Below are 26,613 nucleotides of genomic sequence, written 5' to 3' on the forward strand. Positions count from 1 at the left end.
TGAGTACCTTTGATTTCCCAAGGGAAGAATTGGATCAGCGGAAAATGCCCAGTCTGTGGCTGGCTTTGGATGGCAGCTTTGCTATCTAGTCGGCCCATGAAAGGTCATAGCTCATGGTGAGGCCTAGAAGTTCAAGGGACAATCTGTTCTCGTGGATGACAAAATAAATAGATAGGTGGGTTCGTTTTGACAATCATTCTGGAATAACAGGGTGAGATTGTTGACATTTCCAAGGATAGCAGAGAGAGACAAAGCTGTTGTCTGCCAAGCAGAGAGATGGGGATACTGTACAACACAGTGTAATTGTTTGCAAAATGGAAAGGGTTTTCCAGGATATAGGACAGGTCATTAATATTGATGGGGAACAAGAATGGGCCGAAAACACTGACTTGGGGAGCTCCAACTTCCACTGGGAAAGAATGGAGGAGAGGGTTCCATTGATGTTGATGTATGGGCAAAAATAAAACATCCGAGTATGTAACAAGTTTGAAATTAAATATTCTTTCATTCCTCTAATTATTGGCAATGAAAAGAGTGATGACATCATGTATAGCCACATAAAGGAATGAATAAATTCTACTTTATTCAGCGGGTGAAGGAGGTGGGGGTGGGGTATGACCTGAAGCCAGTTTGTTTGAATTTTAAAACTGTAAAATCTTTTCTTCTGTAAAAGAATAAATTTCCTGCAGAAATATCGCACAATGCACCTTGAAATGGAGATGGTGTGGATGAAGAAAGATTAAGAGGTAAGCTAGTCATGTGTGCCAATCGCCTGCAGGTAAGCAGTGGGATCAGCTATCAAATGAATGTCTTCAGTAATAAGAGCTTGTGAACACATGGGGCACGTTGACTCTGTCTTGAGCAAACTGTAAGGGAGGAAGAATGGTATAAAAAACAAAAATCAGTCTTCAAATCTAATCTGAGAAGGTACATTCGCATTAATAATTTAATGGTGTTACTTTGATCAAATTACCCTGTCATATTTACCGAAAGCTTTTAGTTTCTAAAATGTATAGCGTTTTACTATAGGAAGGATAGCTCCTTGGGTTGCATGAAAAACCCTCATTCTGGCAAAGTGCTGCATTATAGAGCACACCATTGTTTGAGGCATCAACTACCTGTAATGGTGACGTAAAATATCCTGTGGCCACGGTCACAATAATTGTCTGAGGTTGCTATAAAGGGAATATCTCATGATGGACCCAAAAACTTTTATGTTGTGCCTGTGGGTTCTTGTGTTTCTTCATTCGAGAAGGAAATTTGTTTGACGCAATCAATTCCTCAACAATGTTCCATAAGGTGGTATTTTTTTTTTAGCTCACATGGAACGAAGTTCAGGGGAGCTTATGCGGTGGCGCGTTGTCAGTCCGTCCGTAAACACTTGCAACTTCTTCCCCGAAACCGCTGAAGGGATTGTGACCAAACTTGGCACAAATGATATTTGTTATGTTGTGACTAAAGTTTGTTCACGGCTCTAAGAAAATCGAAGTCTAAGGAGATTAATGGGGGGTCAAAGTGGGTCCAGGTTTCACCCCCCAAAATAGGTATTTGCTTTCTTCTCTGAAACTACACACACAATTTTGATGAAACTTTTATGTTGTGCCTGTGGCACAACATTTTTGATGAAACAACATCAATTTTGATGAAACTTGACCACAACCTCCACGACCTGTGATGTGTCAAAATTTGTCTGCCCCTGTGGCGGTCCACAGGGGGGTTGCCCCCCAAAATAGGTATTTTTTTGTTTGTTTGTTTAAAGTCTTATGATTATGTTAGTATGATTCTAAATGCTGCCCTGTCTTCTAGCAACCATTGAAATTGGTATAAAATACCTTTAGTCAGTACAGTATACTGTTTATTCTACCAGGTGAGTGCCAGTGGTATGCCCCTATGTTTTTAAATAGGAGTGGATTTTCCACGTTAAAAAAATAAGTGTTGGGGAAATATTTTTGTTTTTTGTTTGTTTGTTTTTTGTATACAAGATCGAGGATCGTGAAAGAGCTAACATTAATCACACAAAAAGTCAAACCGACACATAAAACACAAAATAAGGGGAGCGGTAGACAAGATGGGGAGGGAAACAAACACAACATTTGAGAGCAGGGACATCGAGAGAAATGTGGGAGGGGGAGGGCTTGGGGGGAGGTGGGAGAGGTATAAAACATATGAACACTGCAAGGACTTCCAGGAAAAAAGTTGGAATTTCAAAGAAAGTGTATCTGGGGTGAATTAGCGGGGGTAGAAAAGATCAAGGTTTTGGATGGGGGAAGATAAGAGATGGTGGTGAACAGGTGTTTTAAAGACCTGGAGGGAGGAGTGGGATTGAAGGGAGTGGGGGAGTTTGTTCCAGAGGCGGGAGAAAAGGGGAATGAAAGAGTGAAGGTGAGCAGAGAGCCTAGCTTTTGGCAGTTTAACCATAAGAGGGTTGCTGGCAGATCTTTTGCGACCTGCAGGAATATTAGGGGGACAGAGCGCAGAGAGAGCTGGGGGAGCAAGGCCGGAGAGGAGTCGGTAGAAGACAGAAAGACCACCAACCTGCCTGCGGTGAGTGAGTGAAAGGCCCTCAGAGTTAGCTTCATCACAGGAGATTCCAATGATTCTGAAAGCTTTGGTTTCAACAGCGTGAAGCCGAGCTAGGTGTGAGGTAGGAGCACCGGCCCAGAGGGGGGAACAGTATTCCATTGAGCTGTGGATGAAAGCCTTGTATGTGGTGAGGAGCTCAGCTGTGCCAACGAAGGACTTCGCACGACGGAGGATGCCCAGTCGGTGACTGGCTTTGGAGGCCAGCTTGGAAATGTGGTTTTCCCAAGAAAGATCATGGCAGATTGTGAGACCCAAAAGCATGAACGACAGAACTTCTTGGAGAGGATTGTTGAGAAAGTAGATGGGAGGGTTTTCCAGTCGGTCTTTTCGGAGAGACATAGTAAGAGTGTGAGAGTTGTTGGATTGAAAGGCATGTTCCACTTGTTTGACCAGTCTGTGATTTTGTCCAGGTCTGCAGAGAGTGAGGAGGCTGCAGACTGCCGATCTGAGGGATGAGGAATGGAGCGGCAGAGAGTGGAGTCATCAGCAAAGAGATAGAGAGGATTTTCCAGAGAGTCGGAAAGATCATCGATGAAGACCAGAAATAGCACAGGGCCCAGAACACTACCCTGAGCAACTCCAGCCAGAACAGGAAGGGGAGATGAGAGAAATCCATTCAGGGCCACACGTTGCATACGCCCAAAGAGGAAGTCCGCAAGCCATGAGTGGAGATTTCCATGGATACCATAGGAGGAGAGTTTGGTGAGCAGAGCTGGGTGCCAGACCGTATTGAAGGCACGTGATATATCAAGGGAGACAGCTCTGATTTCCTGTTTGGCATTGAGGACCTCCATCCATTGTTGAGACAGCAGAAGCAGCATGTCCAGAGTAGAGTGACCTGGTCCAAATTGATGATCGGAGATCAAGCCATTGGAGAATTGGAAAGATTTGATATCCGAAGCCATGATGGATTCTATGACTTTGCTGATAATTGGGAGCAGGCTGATTGGTCTGTCGTTGCAAGGATCTGTTTTTGCACCTTTTTTGTGTAAAGCGGTGATGTTGGCTGATTTCCAAGATGCTAGCAGATGACTTTGAGCAAAAGAGAGGGTGAAAAGAACAGAGAGAGGGTGAGATAGAGCGGCAGAGCAGGATTTTAGGACCAGTGGGCTGATGCTGTCTGGTCCAGTTGCACAATCAGAGTCGAGGTTTGACTAAAACTTATCCACCTTGTCAGGAGAGAAGGACACAGAGTCCAGGAGCCATTGGGTTCGACTGGGAAAGGTGGGGATAGAGAGAGATGGGTTTGGGACATAAGATTTTGAGGCAAACACAGAGTTGAGGCATTCAGCTTTGTCACATGCGGTGTCAACTGTGTAGCCATTTGAGGTAAGGGAGGGATTGAGGGGGAACAAACACCAGAAACGGATTTGACCAGACACCACCAGGATTTGGAGGAATGAGACAGGTTTGAGAGTTCAATCTTGAGTGTGGAGAGATAGTGCTTCCTGGCACTCCTGAGGGTAGACACACAATTGTTCCGAGCTTGGTGGAAGGAACTGAGATTGCCTTCAGTTGGATTTGCCTTCCAAGAGGCAAAGGCAAGTTGTTTCAGGGCAACTGCCTCACCACAAGATTCAGTGTACCATGGATGGGAGGGAAGGGTAAGACAACTGAAGGCGAGATGGGATAAATCTGTGCATGAGAGAGAGGAGTTTGCTTTGGAAGAATTCCCAGGAAGAATTGATGTCGTAGGCAGTAGAGATGGGAGACCAATCCAGATGATTAATGGCTGCTTGCAGACCGTGCCAGTCAGCCTGAGTGAAATGCCAGACTCGTCGGCGCTGAAGAGGCTCTCTGAGAATGGCCAGAGAGATGTCCACTTTAACAAGCACATGATCAGAAGAACCGATTGAAGCAGAAGAAGAGTAGCAGACATTTGCAGGGAAGTTTGTCTTAAACAAGCCTGGAAGAGAAGATACTCCATTGACTGAGATCCGGGTCGGGAAATTGACAGATTGTGTCAGTCCCAATGAGTCGCAGAAGTCCTTTATGAGGTGCCATGGCTGGTGAGAGATGAACCCACATCCAGCCAGCTGGCATGATGACAGTTGAAGTCGCCACATATGAGGAAGAGAGAGTTTGGATGAGTTGATAGAAGTTGGTCCATGTTGTCCGACAGCGAAATGTAAATGGAGTCATCACTGTTTGGAGGACGGTACAGAACACATATGAACAAAAGGTGGGAGTGGAGAGGAAGAGGAAGAGGGAGTTTGTTTCTCAAATTATTCATTTAGTTCCCATTGGGAACATAGGTCTTTTCCAATTGTATTAATGCAACAAAATGTTTATCCACGTAGTTCTCTGTTTGGTTGTGGGGGTTACAAACAGACGACTCATTGTCTGCCTGGTTTGAGTTTGATTCCCGTTGCTGCTCACTCTCCGTACCAGACACTTCGTAAGTGTGGCGAGTATGACAAACACCCGGCTAAAGGAAAAAGTTTAAGGGAAAGTGACCCCAGATATGAGGTATTAATTTATTAATTTTGTTTCATTTCTACACCACAGATAAATGTATATTGTGTTCTTAAAGGCGCAGCTCTACCATTTACTAATTCTATATTTACCATTATATTAAGTCCCAATGATAGTCTTGTGCAAAGGACAAATTGATTAAATGGGAAATCTGCAGCTCAACATTGTCACCGGAGCTCGGCTTTTATCATGCACATCACACCTGCCCCTCCTTACAAGAATCAATACTTGCAATGGACTAGCCAAAATCCATTCTGGTGGGTATAACTATATTTGGAACATGAAGTGACAAAAACAAAGAAATGCCTCCAAGCCAGTTATATTTTGCTTATGGTAATCCAAAGCATTAAAATATTATAAACGTTAAATCCTGAGATTGCAAGAAGAAAGTTCAGGTAGTGGACAAAAAAATGGAAACACCTGGGGAAATGAGGGACACCAAGCAATGGCTTCCACACAGGTGTGGCCCATGCGTTAATTAAACAAGTAACATCCCAGCATGCTTAGGGACATGTATAAATAGAACGGCACTTTTCGACGTCGACAGATATTACAGAAACTGACCTTTGACCTCTTGATGCTGAAATCTAATCAGTTCATCTTTGCATCATAATATATATACTTACCAAGTTTGGTCAAAATCCCATCAATGGTTCACAGGTTAGCTTGGTAACATAATTTTTACCTTACAGGACCTCTGACCTTTTCACCTCTTGACCCTATGATCTAATACGTTCATCTCTACATCATTATAGATACTTGTACCAAGTTTGACTTAGTTCCTTTCAGCCGTTCTTAAGTTATCGCGGTAACGAAAACCTATTACAGATGCCGACATTTAACCTTTAACCTCTTGAGCCCAAAATCAAATCAGTTTATCTTTGCATCATAATACATACTTCTGTGTGTGTGTGTGTGTGTGTGTGTGTGTGTGTGTGTGTGTGTGTGTGTGTGTGTGTGTGTGTGTGTGTGTGTATTGTTAATGTCCAGCTTCCTTTTTGTGACTATGGTGCAGTAATGGGTCATTATTTTGATTGTACCAACTTTGGTCAAAATTCCATCACTGGTTCACAAGTTATCGTGGTAACAGGATGTTTACCTAACATGACCTTTGAGCTTTCACCTCATGACCCAAAAAACGAATCAGTTCATCTTTACATCATTATACATACATACCTCTAGCGAGTTTGACTTAGATCCCTTCAGCGGTTCATAAGTTATCACGGTAACAAAATAATTGTAACTTAACATGACCTTTGACCTCTTGACCCCAAATTCTAACCAGTTCATCTTTACATCATTATACATACTATACTTGTACCAAGTTTGACTTAGATCCATTCAGCCATTCGTAAGTTATAAACGTATTACAAACTAACCTTTGACCTCTTGATCCTAAAATAAATTCAGTTCATATTTGCGCTGTAATACATACTTGGACCAACTTTGGTCAAAATCCCATCACTGGTTCACAAGTTATTGTGGTAACAGGATTTTTACCTAACATGACCTTTGATCTCATGACCAAAAATATAATCAGTTCATCTTTATGGCATACATATCTGCACCAAGTTTGACTAAGATCCCTTCAGCCGTTCTCAAGTTCTAAACGTATTACAAACTCTGACCTTTGACCTCTTGATCCCAAAATCAAATCAGTTCATCCTTGCATCGTAATACATACTTTACCAACTTTGGTGAAAATCCCATCACTGTTTCACAAATCATAGTAAAATATTTTTTTACCTAATCTGACCTTTGACCTCATGGCTCCAAAATCTAATCAGCTCATCGTTGCATCGTAATACATACTTTACCAACTTTGGTGAAAATCCCATCACTGTTTCACAAATAGTAAAAGGATTTTTTTTACCTAATCTGACCTTTGACCTCCTGGCCCCAAAATCGAATCAGTTCATCATTACTTCATTATACACACCTGCACCAAGTTTGACTTAGATTCCTTCAGCCATTCTCAAGTTACTGCGGTAACAAAAACCTATTACAGACGGACGGACGGACAACCCAAAACCGGAGGCATAAAAATGCTGCACAGGCCTGGTGGCCTATAATTATAGCTAGCATTCTGCAAGAGGAGACAGGCCCCCTCCAAATGCCCCTATCCACAGAGCACGTGTGTTTGCCCAATGGTTTGATGAGCATGACTGATACTATCCATATGAATGATCGTTTTAAGGCCATTTTCCCCGCTAGAGCGGGGGTTAGCCTTGCGGGCCCCATGACAATCATGGGTCCCTGTTTGAGGCAATGTTTTTATGGCCGGATGCCCTTCCTGACGCCAACCCTTGGTCGCCTCTTATGATGTGCAGGGATACGGTGTACCTATTCTAAAACGGGGTACACACCGGGATCATTCATCCCAGCAAGCTGGTACTCAATTTGCCGACCTCGGAAGGATGACAGGCTGAGTCAACCCCCCTGGTGTTAATTCAGCGATCGACCGGGATTCAAACCCAGGATCCTAGGATCCCAAGCCGGCACCCTAACCGCTAAGCCAACACCAGGGGGGTGTTGTATCCATATGTCGTGGCCTTTTCAGTCACCAGATCTGAACCCAATCGAGCATTTATAGGATACTCTGGAACAACGCCTGAAACAGCGTTTTCCACCTCCATCAAACAGGGGCGAGTTGATCGACTTTCTTGTGGAAGAATGGTGCTGAATTCCAGATGCTGGTGGACTCCATGCCACAGTGCATACAGGCCGTACTGGCCGCATGGTGGCCCAATTAAGCGACTTCACGTTTTTCCTTTTTTTTTTTGTCCACTACCTGTACATCGCCGGGTTCAAAGCTCTGCATGGGAAAGAAAGGCTGGTTTATCATTAACATATTGAGTTGAGGAATTTAATCTCATTGTTGCTACAGAAATATGTGTATTTTGACAAGTCGTTATGACAAACCACATTGAATTAAGAAGTTGAAAGTCTGACAATGTCAATAAATTAGAGCAGGAATTTGGAACTTCCTATGTATGGCACTGGCGCAAAATGGGCCGACTCTTTTGGTATGGTGCCATAGAATGTTAACATCCACCAATGAATGCCCATGCACACAACAACTGGTTAAACGTTACCTCTAAAGGGGACGGTACACTCGCGGCATAGGCCCGCATGCCAAACACTAGGGTGATGGCTTATAACTAGCTCTGGATTCAAACCTTGGTTCAACAGCTCAAAAGCTGGTGTGCTGACCTCTAAGCTTTTTTGCCAGCCAAGAACAAGTTGAAATAGACTGAATTAAACAGACAATCCCAGGGATTTAGATGTGCCACAGGTATACTGAGACAAATGGCCTCTTCGTATGTATAATGTTCCTTCAGTTCCATGCATCATGAGTGGTTACCTGGGAAGGTGCTACCTTTCAACGTGGTTGTCAATTTAATTAACTCTTGGTTAAAAAAAACAAACACAAATGTTGGGTCTTTAAAACAGTATGATGGTTGAACAATCTAGCAATAGTTACCTTGTAAACTCACTGTAGAGTGCAGGGAAGTTGCAGTGTGGACATATGCTCCAATCGTCCCGAACCATATGCTGACCCTGAAATTACAGAAAATTGGTGAAGAAGAGTGACATATTACTCTTTGCTGTTTTATCAAACGTCTTCGGGGAGGTAATGTTGATATCCTTTTGATGTGATCTTGTAAACTTGTTAAGGAAGTGGATGGACAGCCCTTTTGGAGAGGGTGAGCGAGATTTGTCATGATTAAAAGACATATTCCAAGTGTTTGACCAGCTTGCTATTCTAACAAGGCCTGCAGAGAGGGAAGAGGCTGCTGGTTGGCCTATCTGAAGGATGATGGATGTTACTTGAAGTAGTGAAGTGGAAAAAAAATTAATCATGCATAAAGTTTCATAAAACAGAGCAGTTTTGTACACATATGACTTTGTGAGATGAGTGATGGAGGTGAACGGAAACAGGAACGGTAGTCATTAGAAAATGCACAACCAGCCTTAATGGAGAGTACAAACTACCTCAACGGCCATGTAGCTAGTCAGGTTTGATGCATTGCAATTTACTTTCAATAATGTGGTGCAAAATTCCATTCCTAAATTTCATTTTTATTTATTGATAGAAAAATCAACACTGCTTGTCCAACATTTCCATACCTTCATAACTGGTGACCACGAGACAATCTCAAGTGAAGCTTGGGAGCGACTGTGGCAGAGTTTGACTATCACGTGCAAAATAGTGGTAACTAGCAAAGAACCCGTCCATTGTTAATTCCACACTTCTGTGATGTCTGGACTGGTAGAAGGTAGGATGGCCCACAGGTACGCACATGCTTCTAAGCTGTCTAGCTTGGGTTCGAATTATGATCCAGCTATAAACCGTCATCCCAGTGTTTCATAGGCAGTGTGATTCATGAATGTGCATGCCATCCCTCGGATGGACGTTCAACTGGGGGTCCCGTTTGCTGACATTAGTTGGTGGAGGTTAAGCATCCCACGATGTCCTTCACGAAGAGTAGGCGAGCTATCACCGGCACCATGGCCAAGTTCCAAATTCCTGTCCTAACTAGTGCTCGGAAGGCAAAGGAAAACTACTCAATATAACCCTTGCCAAGAAACTGCTTTGACAGCAATGGCACTGTAACAGGAGCGACTCTATGCTGGCACCGTGACCAAATTCCCATTTCCTGTTCTAACTACCGCTCGGAAGGCAATTGCAAACCACCCAGTATAACTCTTGCTAAGAAACCGCTTCAACAGACGACACCAACGACACTGTAACAGGACATGGTACATCAGAATCTATCTCTATGGATACTCGCTTCCATCAGGTGGCGCTATACGATAGTGAAAAGTGACAAAAATATTTTTGCCAATCATTTTCCATACAAAATAAGACAAAACACCTTCTGCATTCACTTTTCGAAATAAAGTTAGAAATAAACTTCCACAAGCAATATTAAATGGAAAACTTTCCCATGACATAGTTAATTAAACCTTTAGGAATAATTCCTCATTGAAGTACTTACAGAGGCGATACAGTAAGGAATGTTGTTTTTACAAGCTGGGCAGAGCAGCTCATTGTTGGGTACAGAGTGGTTGCAGAAGGGGCAGGGGCTGTTGTCATCCTCCAACTCGTATGAGTTCGGACGCCTACCAGAAGAACAAACAAGAAGAAAAACCACCTTTAGAGGCCATTTTTCCCTGCAGAGCAGGGGTTGGCCTTTTTCGGGCACAGTGGTCCCCTTTTTGAAGCAATGTTTTATGGCCGGATGCCCTTCCTGCCGCCAACCCTGTTAGTCGCCCCTTGCGACACACAGGGAATTACCAGCAAGCTGGTACTCAATTTGCCGACCTCAGAAGAATGACAGGCTGAGTCAACCCCCCTGGCGTTAATTCAGCGATTGACCGGGATTCGAACCCAGGATCCGAGGATCCCAAGCCGGCACCCCAACCGCTAAGCCTACCAGGATGGATGAAAGTGATCGGCTCAATTCGTACCCAGTTACAGACGAGGCAAATTTTGTTTTCATGGTGAGTACGTATTTCGCTATGAAGTGCACACCTCAAATACCATTGGGTTTGGGGCTCTCACCTGACCACGGCTTCAATCCTTTTGCTGTATTTGGCATCTATTTTGCTGCGGTACTCGGGACGCATCAGCATGGAAGCATAGGAGAACGAGGAGACGTGCAGTTTGGCACGGTGGCATTCCATTACTGTAGACGTTAAGATAGGGACCACATCTGCAGAGACAACAGTAAAGTAAGTATATTTTTATGAATTTAAAATGCAATTACGAAACATGATTACTATGTGTGGCACATTAACGATACGACCACACAGACAGCTTCCCCTTCTCAGGCCGTTAAACAAAATGTGAATAAATCGTAAGGCAGTCGTGACATTATGTGACCCTGATGATAAGAAGCGAAACTGACTAAGTAATTGCAAAATAAAAATATCTAAAGCATTTTCGATATTGTTTTGCATTTTCTACCTCTGTTAATTCAACCCAGATCCACTTTTTTGAAATACCGACTTCTTTCCTGGAAGTCCTCGCTATGTCCATGTGGTTTTTACCTCTCCCACCCCCCACACCCCTTCCCATGCCTCCTCCTCCAAGCCCTCTCCCTCCCACAGATCTCCTGATGTCCCTGCTCTCAAATAGTGCACTTGTGTGCTTCCTCCTCTCCCCATCTTGTCTCCCGCTCCCTTTATTATGTCTTATGTGTCCGCTTGTTTTTTTTGTCATTAATGTTAGCTCGACCACGAGCCTCGATGTTGTATACAAAAAAAAAAGCAGCCTCGTATCAATTCCAAACCACCGAAGAAGTGAGATAATTTTGCTGTTGATCTCAGGATCGATTGTTCTTTTCTTTTCTTATTCCATTAAAATCAACATCAGCATCACACCGTCGATGGTTACCGTGTCGTTGTGCGTAATCCACTTTTCATTGCAAATGTCAATCGAGGCACATGAGGCAAAGTGGGAGTGTAAATGTACCGCACGCATGCATTTCCTTACGCATTGGGAACTTGCTGATATTCTTTGCGACGCGCATGAGCAGACGAGCACCTTTTACATGATTCCCAATTTTTATGTGCACCTGTAAACACAAACCCAGCCCGGCAAATAATTTTGAAAAATCCGCATACTTGTTCCTTTCATCCTTTACTTCTCACCCACAATTTCATCTTTTCCTTTTTTACGACAATAGTTTCTTTTTACAAAAGAGTAAAACAAAACAGTCTAATTCTGTACAATTTACTGGATTGAGATCAACAATTCTACCAACCGGCACATTCTACCAACCGGCACATTCTACCCACTGGCACATTCTACCAACCGGCACATTCTACCCACCGGCACATTCTCCCCACCGGCACATTCTACCAACCAGCACATTCTACCAACCGGCACATTCTACCAACAAGCACATTCTACCCACCGGCACATTCTACCCACCGGCACATTCTACCAACCGGCACATTCTACCCACCGGCACATTCTACCCACCGGCACATTCTACCCACCGGCACATTCTACCAACCGGCACATTCTCCCCACCGGCACATTCTACCAACCGGCACATTCTCCCCACCGGCACATTCTACCAACCGGCACATTCTCCCCACCGGCACATTCTCCCCACCGGCACATTCTACCCACCGGCACATTCTACCCACCGGCACATTCTACCCACCGGCACATTCTCCCCACCGGCACATTCTACCAACCGGCACATTCTACCCACCGGCACATTCTACCCACCGGCACATTCTACCCACCGGCACATTCTACCCACCGGCACATTCTACCCACCGGCACATTCTACCCACCGGCACATTCTACCCACCGGCACATTCTACCCAACGGCACATTCTACCCAACGGGCACATTCTACCCAACGGGCACATTCTCCCCACCGGCACATTCTACCCACCGGCACATTCTACCCACTGGCACATTCTACCCACCGGCACATTCTACCCACCGGCACATTCTACCCACCGGCGCATTCTACCCACCGGCGCATTCTACCAACCAGCACATTCTACCAACCGGCACATTCTACCCACCGGCACATTCTACCCACCGGCACATTCTACCAACCGGCACATTCTACCAACCGGCACATTCTACCAACCGGCACATGAGGGATCTCAATTAAGTTGTTTACATACGACCATGATACACCTACAATCTTGGAATCCTGGAATCCAGGTATTGGGACAGATTAGTTCTATGCTATTGCCTAATTAATATAATTCAAGGAATTTTGGGTATTTTGGGGAAAATTTAGTTTTTGGAGGAGTGGAGGAGGAATGGGAGTTGACTTAATTGATTCCTTGTTGATTCCTCATTGTCTTCCGCCTAATAATAAACCAAATTTCACCTTAATTATAATTTAGCCTCCAAAGTGGGAATATTCCTCCAAAAGTGGATTGCATACTTTTCAACTTTAATCTTGCCTGATTGTTAGTCTTTGAATTTCAGTGCCTATCAACATCCTCAGCTTATGCCAAGTGATAAGAGAATCAGGCTCTGCTGGCTGAAACTTGACTGATCATGAGGCCTGAAGTTTATGTCTAGGTCTCCACATAGGATAACGTTGGTAAGCTTCACACATATAAAATTATAATCTGGATATTTGTCAAATGTTGCAAATCAAATGGAATATGTCTTTCAATCCTGATAAATCTCACACTCTTACGATGTCTCTCCGAAAGGACCGACTGGACAACCCTCCCATCCACTTTCTGAATAATCCTCTCCAAGAAGTTCTGTCACTCAAGCTTTTGGGTCTCACTATTTGCCATGATCTTTCCTGGGAAAACCACATTTCAAATCTGGCCTCCAAAGCCAGTCGCCGACTGGGCATCCTCCGTCGTGCGAAGTCCTTCCTTGGCACACCTGAGCTCCTCACCATATACAAGGCTTTCATCCGCAGCTCTATCGAATACTGCTCTCCCCTCTGGTCTGGTGCTCCTGCCTCACACCTAGCTCGTCTTCACGCTGTTGAAACCAAAGCGTTCAGAATCATTGGAATCTCCCGCGATGAAGCTAACTCCAAGGGCCTTTCACTCACTCACCGCAGGCAGGTTGGTGGTCTTTCCATCTTCTACCGACTCCTCTCTGGCCTTGCCCCCCCAGCTCTCTCTGGGCTCTGTCCCCCAATATTCCTACAGGTTGCACAAGATCTGCCTGCAACCCTCTTATGGTTAAACTGCCAAAATCAAGACTTTCTGCTCACCTTCACTCCTTCATTCCTCTTTTCTCCCGCCTCTGGAACAAACTCCCTCACTCTCTTCAATCCCACTCCACCCTCCAGGTCTTTAAAACAGCTGTTCACCACCATCTCTTATCCTCCCCAATCCAAAACCTTGATCTTTTCTACCCTGCTGATTTCGGTCCCCTTGTGTTTTATACCTCTCCCCCCCCCCCCCCCCCCACCTTCCCACGCCTCCTCCCCCCAAGCCCTCTCCCTCCCACACTTCTCCCTGCTCTCAAATGTTGTGGTTGTGTGCTTCCCCTTCTCTCCCCATCTTGTCTTCCGCTCCCTCTTTTTGTATATTTTGTTTGTCTGGTTGATTTGTTTGTGAAATAAATGTTAGCTCTTTGACGAGCCTCGATTCAGCATACAAAAAAAAAAAAAAAAAAAAAAATCGACTTTGTTTTATTTTTCTGAAATATTTGAATTAAATGATAAATTGAATGGAGCATCAATATCCTTAACTATAACAGAATACATTAGAGCACGATACACTTGTAGTGCTGACCTTAACCAACACGTAGCTGTGTAGTAGGAGGAGGTTTGCCGCCATCTCTGCAGGGGCCTGCTGTGCTCCCAGTGCCTGGTACATGCTGAACAGCATATTGTGTGCGCTCCGATAATTCCCTGCATCCAACGTGTCATGTGATAGGAAAACTCATGTGATACCATACTCTTTCATTTTTTTGTATACTGAATCAAGGCTCGTGAAAGAGCTAACATTTACTTCACAAACAAATCAACCAGACAAACAAAATATATAAAAAGAGGGAGCGGAAAACAAGATGGGGAGAGAAGGGGAAGCACACAAACACAACATTTGAGAGCAGGGAGATGTGTGGAAGGGAGAGGGCTTGAGGGGAGGAGGCATGGGAAGGGGGGGGGGGGGGGAGGGAGAAGTATAAAACAGAAGGACACCAAGGACTTCCAGGACAGAAGTTGGTATTTCAAAAAAGTGGGATTGGGGTGAAATTAGTGGGGGTAGAAAAGATCAAGGTTTTGGATGGGGGAAGATAAGAGATGGTGGTGAACAGCTGCTTTAAAGACCTGGAGGGTGGAGTGGGATTGAAGAGAGTGAGGGAGTTTGTTCCAGAGGCGGGAGAAAAGAGGAATGAAGGAGTGAAGGTGAGCAGAGAGTCTTGATTTTGGCAGTTTGACCATAAGAGGGTTGCAGGCAGATCTTGTGCGACCTGTAGGAATATTTGCGGGACAGAGCCCAGAGAGAGCTGGGGGGGCAAGGCCAGAGAGGCGTCGGTAGAAGACGGAAAGACCACCAACCTGCCTGTGGTGAGTGAGTGAGAGGCCCTTGGAGTTAGCTTCATCGCGGGAGATTCCAATGATTCTGAATGCTTTGGTTTCAACAGCGTGAAGACGAGCTAGGTGTGAGGCAGGAGCACCAGCCCAGAGGGGAGAGCAGTATTCCATTGAGCTGCGGATGAAAGCCTTGTATGTGGTGAGGAGCTCAGGTGTGCCAAGGAAGGACTTCGCACGACGGAGGATGCCCAGTCGGCGACTGGCTTTGGAGGCCAGATTTGAAATGTGGTTTTCCCAGGAAAGATCATGGCAGATAGTGAGACCCAAAAGCTTGAGTGACAGAACTTCTTGGAGAGGATTATTCAGAAAGTGGATGGGAGGGTTGTCCAGTCGGTCTTTTCGGAGAGACATCGTAAGAGTGTGAGATTTGTCAGGATTGAAAGACATGTTCCACTTGTTTGCCCAGTCTGTGATTTTGTCCAGGCCTGCAGAGAGTGAGGAGGCTGCAGACTGCCGATCTGAGGGATGAAGAATGGAGCGACAGAGAGTAGAGTCATCAGCAAAGAGATACAGAGGATTTTCAAGGGAGTCAGAGAGATCATTGATGAAGACCAGAAAAAGCACAGGGCCCAGAACACTGCGTTGTGGAACTCCAGCCTGAACAGGAAGAGGAGATGAGAGAAACCCATTCAGGGCCACACGTTGACTACGACTAGAGAGGAAGTCCGCCAGCCATGCGTGGAGATTTCCATGGATACCAAAAGAGGAGAGTTTGGTGAGCAGAGCGGGATGCCAGACCGTATCGAAGGCACGTGATATGTCAAGGGAGACTGCTCTAATTTCCTGTTTGGCATTGAGGACCTCCATCCATCGTTGAGAAATCAGAAGCAGCATGTCCAGAGTAGAGTGTCCAGGTCTGAAACCAAATTGATGATCAGAGATCAAGCCATTGGAGAAGAGGAAAGATTTCATATCTGAAGCAATGATGGATTCCATGACTTTGCTGATAATTGGGAGAAGGCTGATTGGTCTGTAGTTGCTGGGATCTGTTTTTGCACCTTTTTTGTGCAAAGCGGTGATGTTGGCAGATTTCCAAGCAGATGGGAGATGACCTTGAGCAAAAGAGAGGGTGAAGAGAACAGAGAGAGGGAGTGAAAGAGCGGAAGAACAGGATTTTAGGACCCGTGGGCTGATGCCGTCAGGTCCAGTTGCAGAATCCGAGTCCGAGCAGGTCCAGTTGCAGAATTCATTGGTCCTGAAGCTACCGTATTTTTCGTTTTGCCCAATAAAGTTTGTTCTGGCTTATCTAGTTGATTCTAGAACCACCTTTAGAGGCCATTTTTCCCCGCAGGGCAGGGGTTGGCCTTTTTCGGGAACCCTGGTCCCCTTTTTGAAGCAGTTTTATGGCCGGATGCCCTTCCTGCCGCCAACCCGGAGTCTCGCGAGATCTCGGAGACGGTGGGAGGGATTTTCGAAGCTCCACACGGTCTCCACGTTTTTCGAAGTTAAGTCTGTTCACAATTGTATTTTGTCGAAACTGTATTTATCTTTCGGTGTGTGAAGTTATTGTGTGCAACTTTGGTTGTTTCTCGGTGTTTATCTTTCATAAATTGATCGTCTGTTTGCCGTGTCGCGAGCAAGGCCTTTGCCGCGTCGCGAACGATTTGAAATCGAAGTTAAGTGATTGTTCCCATTTGTATTTTCGTTAAAACTGTATTTATTTATGGTGTTGTATGTATTTTGTGTCCCGACGAAGATTTTTCGGTGCAAATCTTTCATACCTGTATTGAAAATCGTGTTAATTCGTGTCGTGTCTTGAGGCCTTGTACAGTGTACACTGTACAACCTTGAGGCTTTGTTTTTCTCTCAGCGGTCCGTCGTTTGTGATCCAATAACTTTCGTTCTCTGTATTCCCAGTCTTTTCACCCATAGCCTACTTCCTTGTGTAAATCTCAACTAACAAAAAAAACAAAAAAAAACATTTCCTTCTCTGTTCTCATTCGTTTATTCATTCTTATTCGTTCGTTCGTTCTTCGACCACGTGTTTCTCCCCCATTTCCCCAGATAGTTTTCACTGTTATTAACCTTCAATGTTTACACTATCCCCTCAAGTTATGTATTCCGTCATATTTTATAACACCTTTTTCTTCTTCTTCTTTAAAAGGCTGCTTTCGACTTGCTCACCAAATCAATTAATCCCCAAAAAAATATCCATCTCCTATAGTGCCTTTTTTCTACATTCCCTAAACTCTCCTGCACTCCATCCTCCATCCAGCATCCTTAAACGTATTTTTAACTCGAAGGTCACAAGAAACTCATTTTGCAATAAATGTTCGTTTCCCATAAATCGTACACTTTCTAAAATCCAATCTCACCCCTCCCCTCCAAATCTTCCCCATAACCCCTCCCCTCCAAATCTTCCCCATCACCCCTCCCCTCCAAATCTTCCCCATCACCCATCCCTTTCAAATCTCCCCCCTTGCCCCCTCCCTCCTAGACTCCTCCCTCACCCCTCCCCTCCAAATCTCCCCCATATCCCATCCCTTTCAAATCCCTCCCCTTGTCCCTTCCCTCCCAAACTCCCCCCTCCCCTTCAAATCTCCCCACCCTCATTGCTTCTCAATTTCCCCCCTCTCACTCCCCCTCCTCAAAGCGTCCTCCCCGCTTCTTCCCCCTCACCCCTCCCCTTCAAATCTCCCCACCCTCATTGCTTCTCAATTTCCCCCCTCTCACTCCCCCTCCTCAAAGCGTCCTCCCGCTTCTTCCCCCTTCCAACTCTCACCTCCATCTCCCCCAACCTTCTGCCTCGCTGTTCCCCCTCCTCAAATAACACCTCACTGTGCCTCATCCCTTCACCATCAAACCTTTCGTCCGCCTCATCCTTCCCTTTCTTGTAACTCTTTTGTAATCTCTGACACACCTTCAACAGCTCTCCCTACCTCTTCCACCTCTTCCACATCTTACCCTACCCCTCCTCCCCCTGTTCTGTATCTGATGCTCCCCCTTCCTCTTCATTAACGGTATGGACCTCAAACATCCGGGGCCTTCGTTCAAACTTAACTGATCTCTCCATACAGGTTGCTTCTGTCAAACCAGACGTGATCTGCTTAACAGAAACTTTCCTCCTTTATGATGTCTCTGATTCCTTAGTATCTCTCCCGGGCTACTCCCTCCTCCGGTATGATAGACCTGAGCCTCGTCCTGGAGGCGGGGTTGCTATCTTTATCAAAAACTCTCTTCCTCACTCGCCCTGCAATGCACTCTCTCCACCTCACCCCCAGGAATACCTCTGGCTACGGCTTCCCCTTCGCTCCCACCTCTTGTTCATATGTGTGTTGTACCGTCCACCAAACAGTGATGACTCCATCTACATCTCGCTGTCTGATAATATGGACCAACTTCTATCTACTCATCCCAACTCTCTCTTCCTCATATGTGGTGACTTCAACTGTCATCATGCCAGTTGGCTGGGTGTGGGTACCTCTCTCACCAGCCATGGCTCCTCAGCAAAGAACTTCTGCGACTCACTGGGACTGACACAATCTGTCAATTTCCCGACCCGGATCTCGGTCAACGGAACATCTTCTCTTCTGGACTTGGTTATGACTAACTTCCCTGAAAGTTTTCTAACTTTCTGGACTTGGGTCTGCTGCTCTTCTTCTGCTCCAATCGGATCATCTGATCATGTCCTTGTTAAAGTGGACATCTATCTGACCATCCTCAGGGAGCCTGCTCAACATCGACGAGTCTGGCATTTCAATCAGGCCAACTGGCACGGTCTTCAAGCAGCCATCAATCATCTGGACTGGTCTCCCATCTCTACCGCCTCTGACATCAACTCATCCTGGGAATTCTTCCAAAGTAAATTGCTCTCTCTCATGCACAGATTTATCCCATCTCGTCTTCAGTTGTCATACCCTTCCTCCCGTCCATGGTACACGGAATCTTGTGGTGAGGCTGTTGCCCAGAAACAACTTGCCTTCGTCTCCTGGAAAGCAAATCCAACGGAAGGAAATCTCATTTCCTTTCACAAAGCCCGAAACAAGTGTGTGTCCACCCTCAGGAGAGCCAGGAAACAATATCTCTCTGTTCTCAAGACCGAACTCTCTTATCTGTCTCCCTCTTCCAAATCCTGGTGGCGTCTGGTCAAATCCGTTTCTGGTGTTTGTTCCCCCTCCATCCCCTCCCTTACCTCAAACGGCTACACAGCTGACTCGGCACGTGAAAAAGCTGAATGCCTCAACTCTGTGTTTGCCTCTAAATCTTGTGTCCCAAACCCATCCCTCTCTGTACCCACCATACCCAGTCGTACCCTGCTGCTCCTGGACTCCGTGTCCTTTCCTCCTGACAAGGTGGAAAAGTTTCTGTCAACCCTCGACTCTGATTCTGCAACTGGACCCGACGGCATCAGCCCACGGGTCCTAAAATCCTGCTCTGCCGCTCTATCTCACCCTCTCTCTGTTCTCTTCACCCTCTCTTTTGCTCAAGGTCAACTGCCATCTGCTTGGAAATCAGCCAACATCACCGCTTTGCACAAAAAAGGTGCAAAAACAGATCCTAGCAACTACAGACCAATCAGCCTTCTCCCAATTATCAGCAAAGTCATGGAATCCATCATTGCTTCGGATATGAAATCTTTCCTCTTCTCCAATGGCTTGATCTCTGATCATCAATTTGGTTTCAGACCAGGTCACTCTACTCTGGACATGCTGCTTCTGCTGTCTCAACAATGGATGGAGGTCCTCAATGCCAAACAGGAAATTAGAGCTGTCTCCCTCGACATATCACGTGCCTTCGACACGGTCTGGCACCCCGCTCTGCTCACCAAACTCTCCTCCTTTGGTATCCATGGAAATCTCCACGCATGGCTGGCGGACTTCCTCTCTAGTCGTCGTCAACGTGTGGCCCTGAATGGGTTTCTCTCATCTCCTCTTCCTGTTCAGGCTGGAGTTCCCCAAGGCAGTGTTCCGGGCCCCGTGCTTTTTCTGGTCTTCATCAATGATCTCTCTGACTCTCTTGAAAATCCTCTCTATCTCATTGCTGATGACTCCACTCTCTGCCGCTCCATTCCTCTTCCCTCAGATCGGCAGTCTGCAGCCTCCTTACTCTCTGAAGACTTGGACAAAATCACAGACTGGTCAAACAAGTGGAACATGTCTTTCAATCCTGACAAATCTCACACTCTTACTACGTCTTTCCGAAAAGATCGACTGGACAACCCTCCCATCTACTTTCTCAACAATCCTCTCCAAGAAGTTCTGTCGCTCAAGCTTTTGGGTCTCACTATCTGCCATGATCTTTCTTGGGAAAACCACATTTCCAAGCTGGCCTCCAAAGCCAGTCGCCGACTGGGCATCCTCCGTCGTGCGAAGTCCTTCCTCGGCACACCTGAGCTCCTCACCACATACAAGGCTTTCATCCGCAGCTCAATGGAATACTGTTCTCCCCTATGGGCCGGTGCTCCTGCCTCACACCTTGCTCGGCTTCACGCAGTTGAAACCAAAGCTTTCAGAATCATTGGAATCTCCCACAATGAAGCTAACTCTGAGGGCCTTTAACTCACTCACCGCAGGCAGGTAGGTGGTCTTTCTGTCTTCTACCGACTCCTCTCCGGCCTTGCACCCCCAGCTCTCTCTGTGCTCTGTCCCCCAAATATTCCTACAGGTCGCACAAGATCTGCCAGCAACCCTCTGATGGTTAAACTGCCGAAATCTCAGCTCTCTGCTCACCTTCACTCTTTCATTCCTCTTTTCTCCCGCCTCTGGAACAAACTCCCTCACTCCCTTCAATCCCACTCCTCCCTCCAGGTCTTTAAAACAGCTGTTCACCACCATCTCTTATCTTCCCCCATCCAAAACCTTGATCTTTTCTACCCCCGCTAATTCACCCCAGATCCACCTTGTTTGAAATTCCAACTTCTTTCCTGGAAGTCCTGGCAGTGTCCATATGTTTTATACCTCTCCCACCGCCGCCTTCCCATGCCCTCCCCCAAAGCCCTCGCCCTCTCTCAGATCTCTCAATGTCTCCATGTCTCTCGGTCCCTGCTCTCAAATGTTGTGTTTGTGTCCTTCCCCCTCTCTCCCCATCTTGGCTACCGCTCCCGATGTTATATGTTTTATGTGTCGGTTTGTCTTTCTGTGTGATTAATGTTCGCTCTTTCACGAGCCTCGATCTTGTATACAAAAAAAACCCTGTTAGTCACCTATTGCGACACACAGGGAATTACCAGTGAACTGGTACTCAATTTGCCGACCTCTGAAGGATGGTTTTCAGGCTGAGTCAACCCCTCCTGGTATTAATTCAGCGATCGACAGGGATTCAAACCCATGATCCTCAGATCCCAAGCCGGCACCCTAACCGCTCAGCAAACACCAGGCTATGTAGAGTTGATTATCCAGAACCAACAAGCGTTACGCCTAGGTCCCCCGTCGGTGAAGTGATGTGAGTTGACAAAGTGGAAGATGCAGAAAACATGCTATGATATGATATTTCGCTCACAAGGTTCAGACATACATGGAGGTGGCCATCTTGGATTTTGACGTGGCGACCCAATTTTCAATAGCGTTCTTCCTTATGCCTAGATATACCAACACACCAGATTAGAAGTTGGTACTTCGCTTATTTTTCAAGATATTCCGCTCACAAGGTTCAGACATACATGGCGGCGGCCATCTTGGATTTTGACGTGGCGACCTAATTTTCAATAGCCTTCTTCCTTGTGCCTAGATACACCCACACATCAAATTACATGTTGGTACTTCGCTTATTTTTCAAGATATTCATCTCACAAGGTTCAGACATACATGGCGGCGGCCATCTTGTATTTTGACGTGGCGACCCAATTTTAAACAGCGTTTTTGCTTGTGCCGAGACACACCCACACACCAGATTAGAAGTTGGTACTTCGCTTATTTTTCAAGATATTTCGCTCACAAGGTTCAGACATACATGGCGGCGGCCATCTTGGATTTTGACGTGGCGACCCAATTTTCAATAGCGTTCTTCCATATGCGTAGATACGCCCACACACCAGATTCGAAGTTGGTACTTCGCTTATTTTTCAAGATATTCAGCTCACAAGGTTCAGACATACATGGCATCAGACATACATGGCGGCGGCCATCTTGGATTTTGACGTGGGTTGCACCAACACACCAAATTCGTATGCGGTCCTTCGCTTACGCACGCACACACGCACGCCCGCACGCACGCTATTGAACTCAAACTTTTTTTTCTTTCGAAAATTGTATCAGGCAAAATAAATAACTCATTAGCAAGGCGTCACTATTGACCAATGCAAGAACATAATTGTAGTTCATGATGATAATATGGTGTAATATGAACCATGGTAGCTTTTGAAATGCTGGTAGCAAATGGCCGCTTTGACTTGACAACATTATTTGTGCAAATGGTGGCCAAGAAATAGAAGAGCAGTTCACTGGTTTTTTGTTTTTTTTACTACAGTAGAGGCAGCCAAGGAAAAAAGAAGCAGTGAGCACAAGTGGGGAAAACAAGGAAGGAGGAAACATGTGAATCACACACTCAGGAAGAAGAGTGAAAAAAAATGAATATGGTGAAGGAAGACTTTTTTTTTTCTTTTTTTTGTATAGAGTCGAGGCTCGTGAAAGAGCTAACATTTATCAAACAAACAAATCAAACAAACAAGCAAACAAAGTATATAAAAAGGGGAGCGGTCGACAAGATGGGGAGAGAAGAGGAGGAAGCACACAAACACAACATTTGAGAGCAGGGACATCGGGAGATGTGTGGGAGGGAGAGGGCCAGGGGGGAGGCAGGATAGGTATAAAACGAAAGGACACCAAGGACTTCCAGGAAAGAAGTTGGGATTTCAAAAAAGTGGATTTGGGGTGAAATTAGCGGGGGTAGAAAAGATCAAGGTTTTGGATTGGGGAAGATAAGAGATGGTGGTGAACAGCCGTTTTAAAGACCTGGAGGGAGGAGTGGGATTGAAGAGAGTGAGAGAGTTTGTTCCAGAGGCGGGAGAAAAGAGGAATGAAGGAGTGAAGGTGAGCAGAGAGTCTTGATTTTGGCAGTTTAACCATAAGAGGGTTGCAGGCAGATCTTGTGCGACCTGCAGGAATATTTGGGGGACAGAGCCCAGAGAGAGCTGGGGGAGCAAGGCCGGAGAGGAGTCGGTAGAAGACGGAAAGACCACCTACCTGCCTGCGGTGAGTAAGTGAAAGAAACGATTTTTGATAGAAACGCGAGAGCACAATACAGTAGTACATGGTAATACAGGAACAAGGGTGCACATTGTACAGGGAACAATGGTGCCAGCCATGCATACCGTGAGCCTGCTCTTCCCGTGTGATTATGATGGCTGTGCGTGCAGCCTCTTCATGTTGATCCAGTGCCATATAGAGGCGGAAGAGGTAGCGAGCATCCTGTGTGCAACACATAAGGGGATCACTACGAGAAAGTACAATGTGTCAAACATTACACTGCATCCTCTAAAGGCAGACAAACGTACTCCGCATCATACTTTCACAGAAAGAAAAAAACCATACAAAGCTAAGGATGAATTGGGCTCATCAGGTCAGCAATAGGAAGGCACAGAAAAGTCTAAGGATTTCTAAGAAAAGTTGGAGGGATGAGGAAACCCAAGAAAAACACAGCATGGCTGGGATGTATGTTGGAGTACTCACCGATAAAGACTGGATGGAGGGGAGAAAGTAGGGATAATGAGTTATGTGGATCATTGCAATTAAAGTGTGTATTTATAAGCAATAAGCAATATAATTGATAAAAGGATAAGAACAAAAACTTAAAGGGCTCATCTCCATCTATCTATAATTCCAGTAATCTCTGTGTGTCTGTGTGTGTGTCTGTGTGTTTGTCTGTGACCGCTGTTTCTCGACAACCACGGGTCCGATATACTTGAAACTTGCCAGGTATATTGCTGGGGACCCGAGGATGTGCCTTTTCAAGGTTTCATATTAATCGGACAAGTAGTTACCGAGCTATGGCGATTTCTTTACCAAACTCCGCAAGCCGTTCGCTTTGGACCAAACCATTGCATGTAAATAGAGGGGGGGGGGGGGGATTGTCACCGTACTCGCAAGCCGTTCGCTTTGGACCAAACCATTTCATGTAAATAGAGGGGGGGGATTGTCACCGTACTCGCAAGCCGTTCGCTTTGGACCAAACCATTTCATGTAAATAGAGGGGGGGGGGGGGGGGGATTGTCACCGTACTCGCAGGCCGTTCGCTTTGGACCAAACCATTTCATGTAAATAGAGGGGGGGGATATAATTTTAGATATATATATAGTACGGGCATGCCCTAGTTTTATAAATCAGGGGATGAGGAAAATTATGGTGTTTGAAAAAGGAGTGAATTCAGAAAAGGAAAAGAGGAATAATATAAAGGAAAGAAATTGTAGTTATAATATATGCAGATGCTGGTGGGGTGGTGGGAGGGGGTTATCTATCTATAATTCCAGTAATCTCTGTCTGTCTGTCTGTACGTCTGTACGTTTGTCTGTGACCGCTGTTTCTCGACAACCACGGGTCCGATATACTTTTAACTTGCCAGGTATATTGCTGGGGACCCGAGGATGTGCCTTTTCAAGGTTTCATATTAATCGGACAATTACTTACCGAGCTATGTCCAAAAAACGATTCAACCAATCAGAGAGCAGCGAACGATCGCGTGTGCCGGCGTTGCGAATGGACCAAACCATTCCATGTAAATAGAGGGGGGGGTTCTGTGGTCGTTGCGAATGGACGAAACCATTTCATGTAAATAGAGGGGGGGGATTGTCACTGTACTCGCAAGCCGTTCGCCGTTCGCTTTGGCGTTGCGAATGGACCAAACCATTTCATGTAAATAGAGGGGGGGGATATAATTTTAGATAGATATATAGTACGGGCATATATATAGTACGGGCATGCCCTAGTGTAAAAGAAAACGAAGAGGAGGGAAAAGAGGGGCAAGTCCAAAATCTATCATTGTGTGAGTGTAATACTTAGTAAAAACCCTCAATCTACCAAAATGCAAGCATACCACTTCCACCAGACATTGTTTACAAATGAGTGAACGATCAGACATTCAAATGTCTGATACAGGATATTTCACGCTATCTTTATCGTCACTGATCACGTTTGAATTGTTAATCTGTGAAATGCAGACCAAATGGACATGCTCTATCTGCTACAACTACAAAGCAACACAAAAATGAAACCAAAAAATTAGATAACTGCCTTCATTTACACAAGGATTACAAAGTGGCACAAATTGAAGTCCTCAGCTTCTTTTTGTATGCATAATGTGGCTACTACAGGTAATGAAGGAGTCCGGGCTCCAGCAGAATACGGATAAAAGGATGGCAAGGCACAAACTCGTCCGAGAAGATATTTATTCGTAAAACCAACTCGGGAACACTGTAAAAGCCCGTTTATCGGGCTGCCTTATAAAGCAAAACCAAAAACCGAAACCGAAAGCCACGCCTCTCAAGTGAGGCGTGCTTCGGTGGTCACGTGATCCACAGGTGTAGCTCATTATACCCGCACGCGCGGCACGCTTTGGCGGTCACGTGACCAGCCACTCTGGCGCCGGGGATCCCCGCCGGTGACGTCACCGGCTGGAGCAAGGAGATTCTGATGCCGGTCTTGCTTGGGGGACCCATGGGTCGCTACACACGCCCCCCCAGAATGGACTTGGTCCAGGGAGGTCAACCTGAGGGGGGTCCGGATGACCCAACCGAAACGACCCCTGGCCAGTCGTGGGGGGGGGGGGGGCGTCCGGTGTGGTGGTGGGTGGTCGGACGGGGGGTGCAGGCCGGGGGGGCGGCCGAGGGGCCGGGCAAGTCCTCAGGGGAGGCTGCCGAGGTCCCTCGCGGGCCTCCCAAGGATGCAGGGCTGGTCAAGGCCTCGGGGGATGCAGTGGACGGGGGGCGGCCGAGGGCCGGGCAAGTCCTCGGGGGAGGCTGCCGAGGTTCCTCGCGGTCCTCCCGAGGTTGCAGTTCGCGGGTGCAGTGCCGAGAAGGCTCGAGCGGTGCACGCGAAAAGCGGGTGAGCCAACCGAGGGGCTGGTCAAGGCCTCGGGGGAGGCTGCCGAGGTCCTTCGCGGGCCTCCCGAGGATGCGGGGCTGGTCAAGGCCTCGGGGGATGCAGTGGACGGGGGGCGGCTGAGGGCCGGGCAAGTCCTCGGGGGAGGCTGCCGAGGTTCCTCGCGGGCCTCCCGAGGTTGCAGTTCGCGGGTGCAGTGCCGAGAAGGCTCGAGCAGTGCACGCGAAAAGCGGGCGAGCCAACCGAGGGGCTGGTCAAGGCCTCGGGGGAGGCTGCCGAGGTTCCTCGCGGGCCTCCCGAGGATGCAGGGTCGGAGAAGTAGTTGCGGTTGTAGTTGTAGTAGTAGTTGCGCGAGGGTGACGAAGCGGCCGTGCCTTCGGAGGGTCTTGGAGTAGGCTCGCCCCTCTGGTCGTAGAGAAGCCAAGCGCGGTGTGCGAACCTCATAGTCATGGCCGTCGTCGTTTCCGAAACTCCGGCATTTCGAAACCGCGTTCGAAACTGCGCCCGAAGCCGTGCGGGAG

General features: G+C 46.4%; 1 protein-coding gene across 1 annotated transcript in view; it reads right to left on the reverse strand.

Moving 5' to 3' along the window:
• Positions 1-558: 558 nt before the first annotated feature.
• WDR19 (WD repeat domain 19) overlaps positions 559-26,613 on the reverse strand; it is a 185,022-nt gene continuing 158,967 nt past the window's right edge. The window contains exons 30-36 of the mRNA XM_068120441.2: positions 23,371-23,467; positions 14,317-14,435; positions 11,561-11,642; positions 10,628-10,778; positions 10,062-10,185; positions 8,543-8,619; positions 559-866 (exon numbers count right to left, since the gene is read on the reverse strand). Of these exons, the coding sequence (XP_067976542.2) occupies positions 752-866; positions 8,543-8,619; positions 10,062-10,185; positions 10,628-10,778; positions 11,561-11,642; positions 14,317-14,435; positions 23,371-23,467 (765 nt within the window). The 3' untranslated portion in view covers positions 559-751. The remainder of the gene's footprint in view (positions 867-8,542; positions 8,620-10,061; positions 10,186-10,627; positions 10,779-11,560; positions 11,643-14,316; positions 14,436-23,370; positions 23,468-26,613) is intronic.

This window comes from Myxine glutinosa, chromosome 1 (genome assembly GCF_964187855.1).
Source record: "Myxine glutinosa chromosome 1, kmMyxGlut1.1, whole genome shotgun sequence".
NCBI classification, from domain to species: Eukaryota; Metazoa; Chordata; class Myxini; order Myxiniformes; family Myxinidae; genus Myxine; species Myxine glutinosa.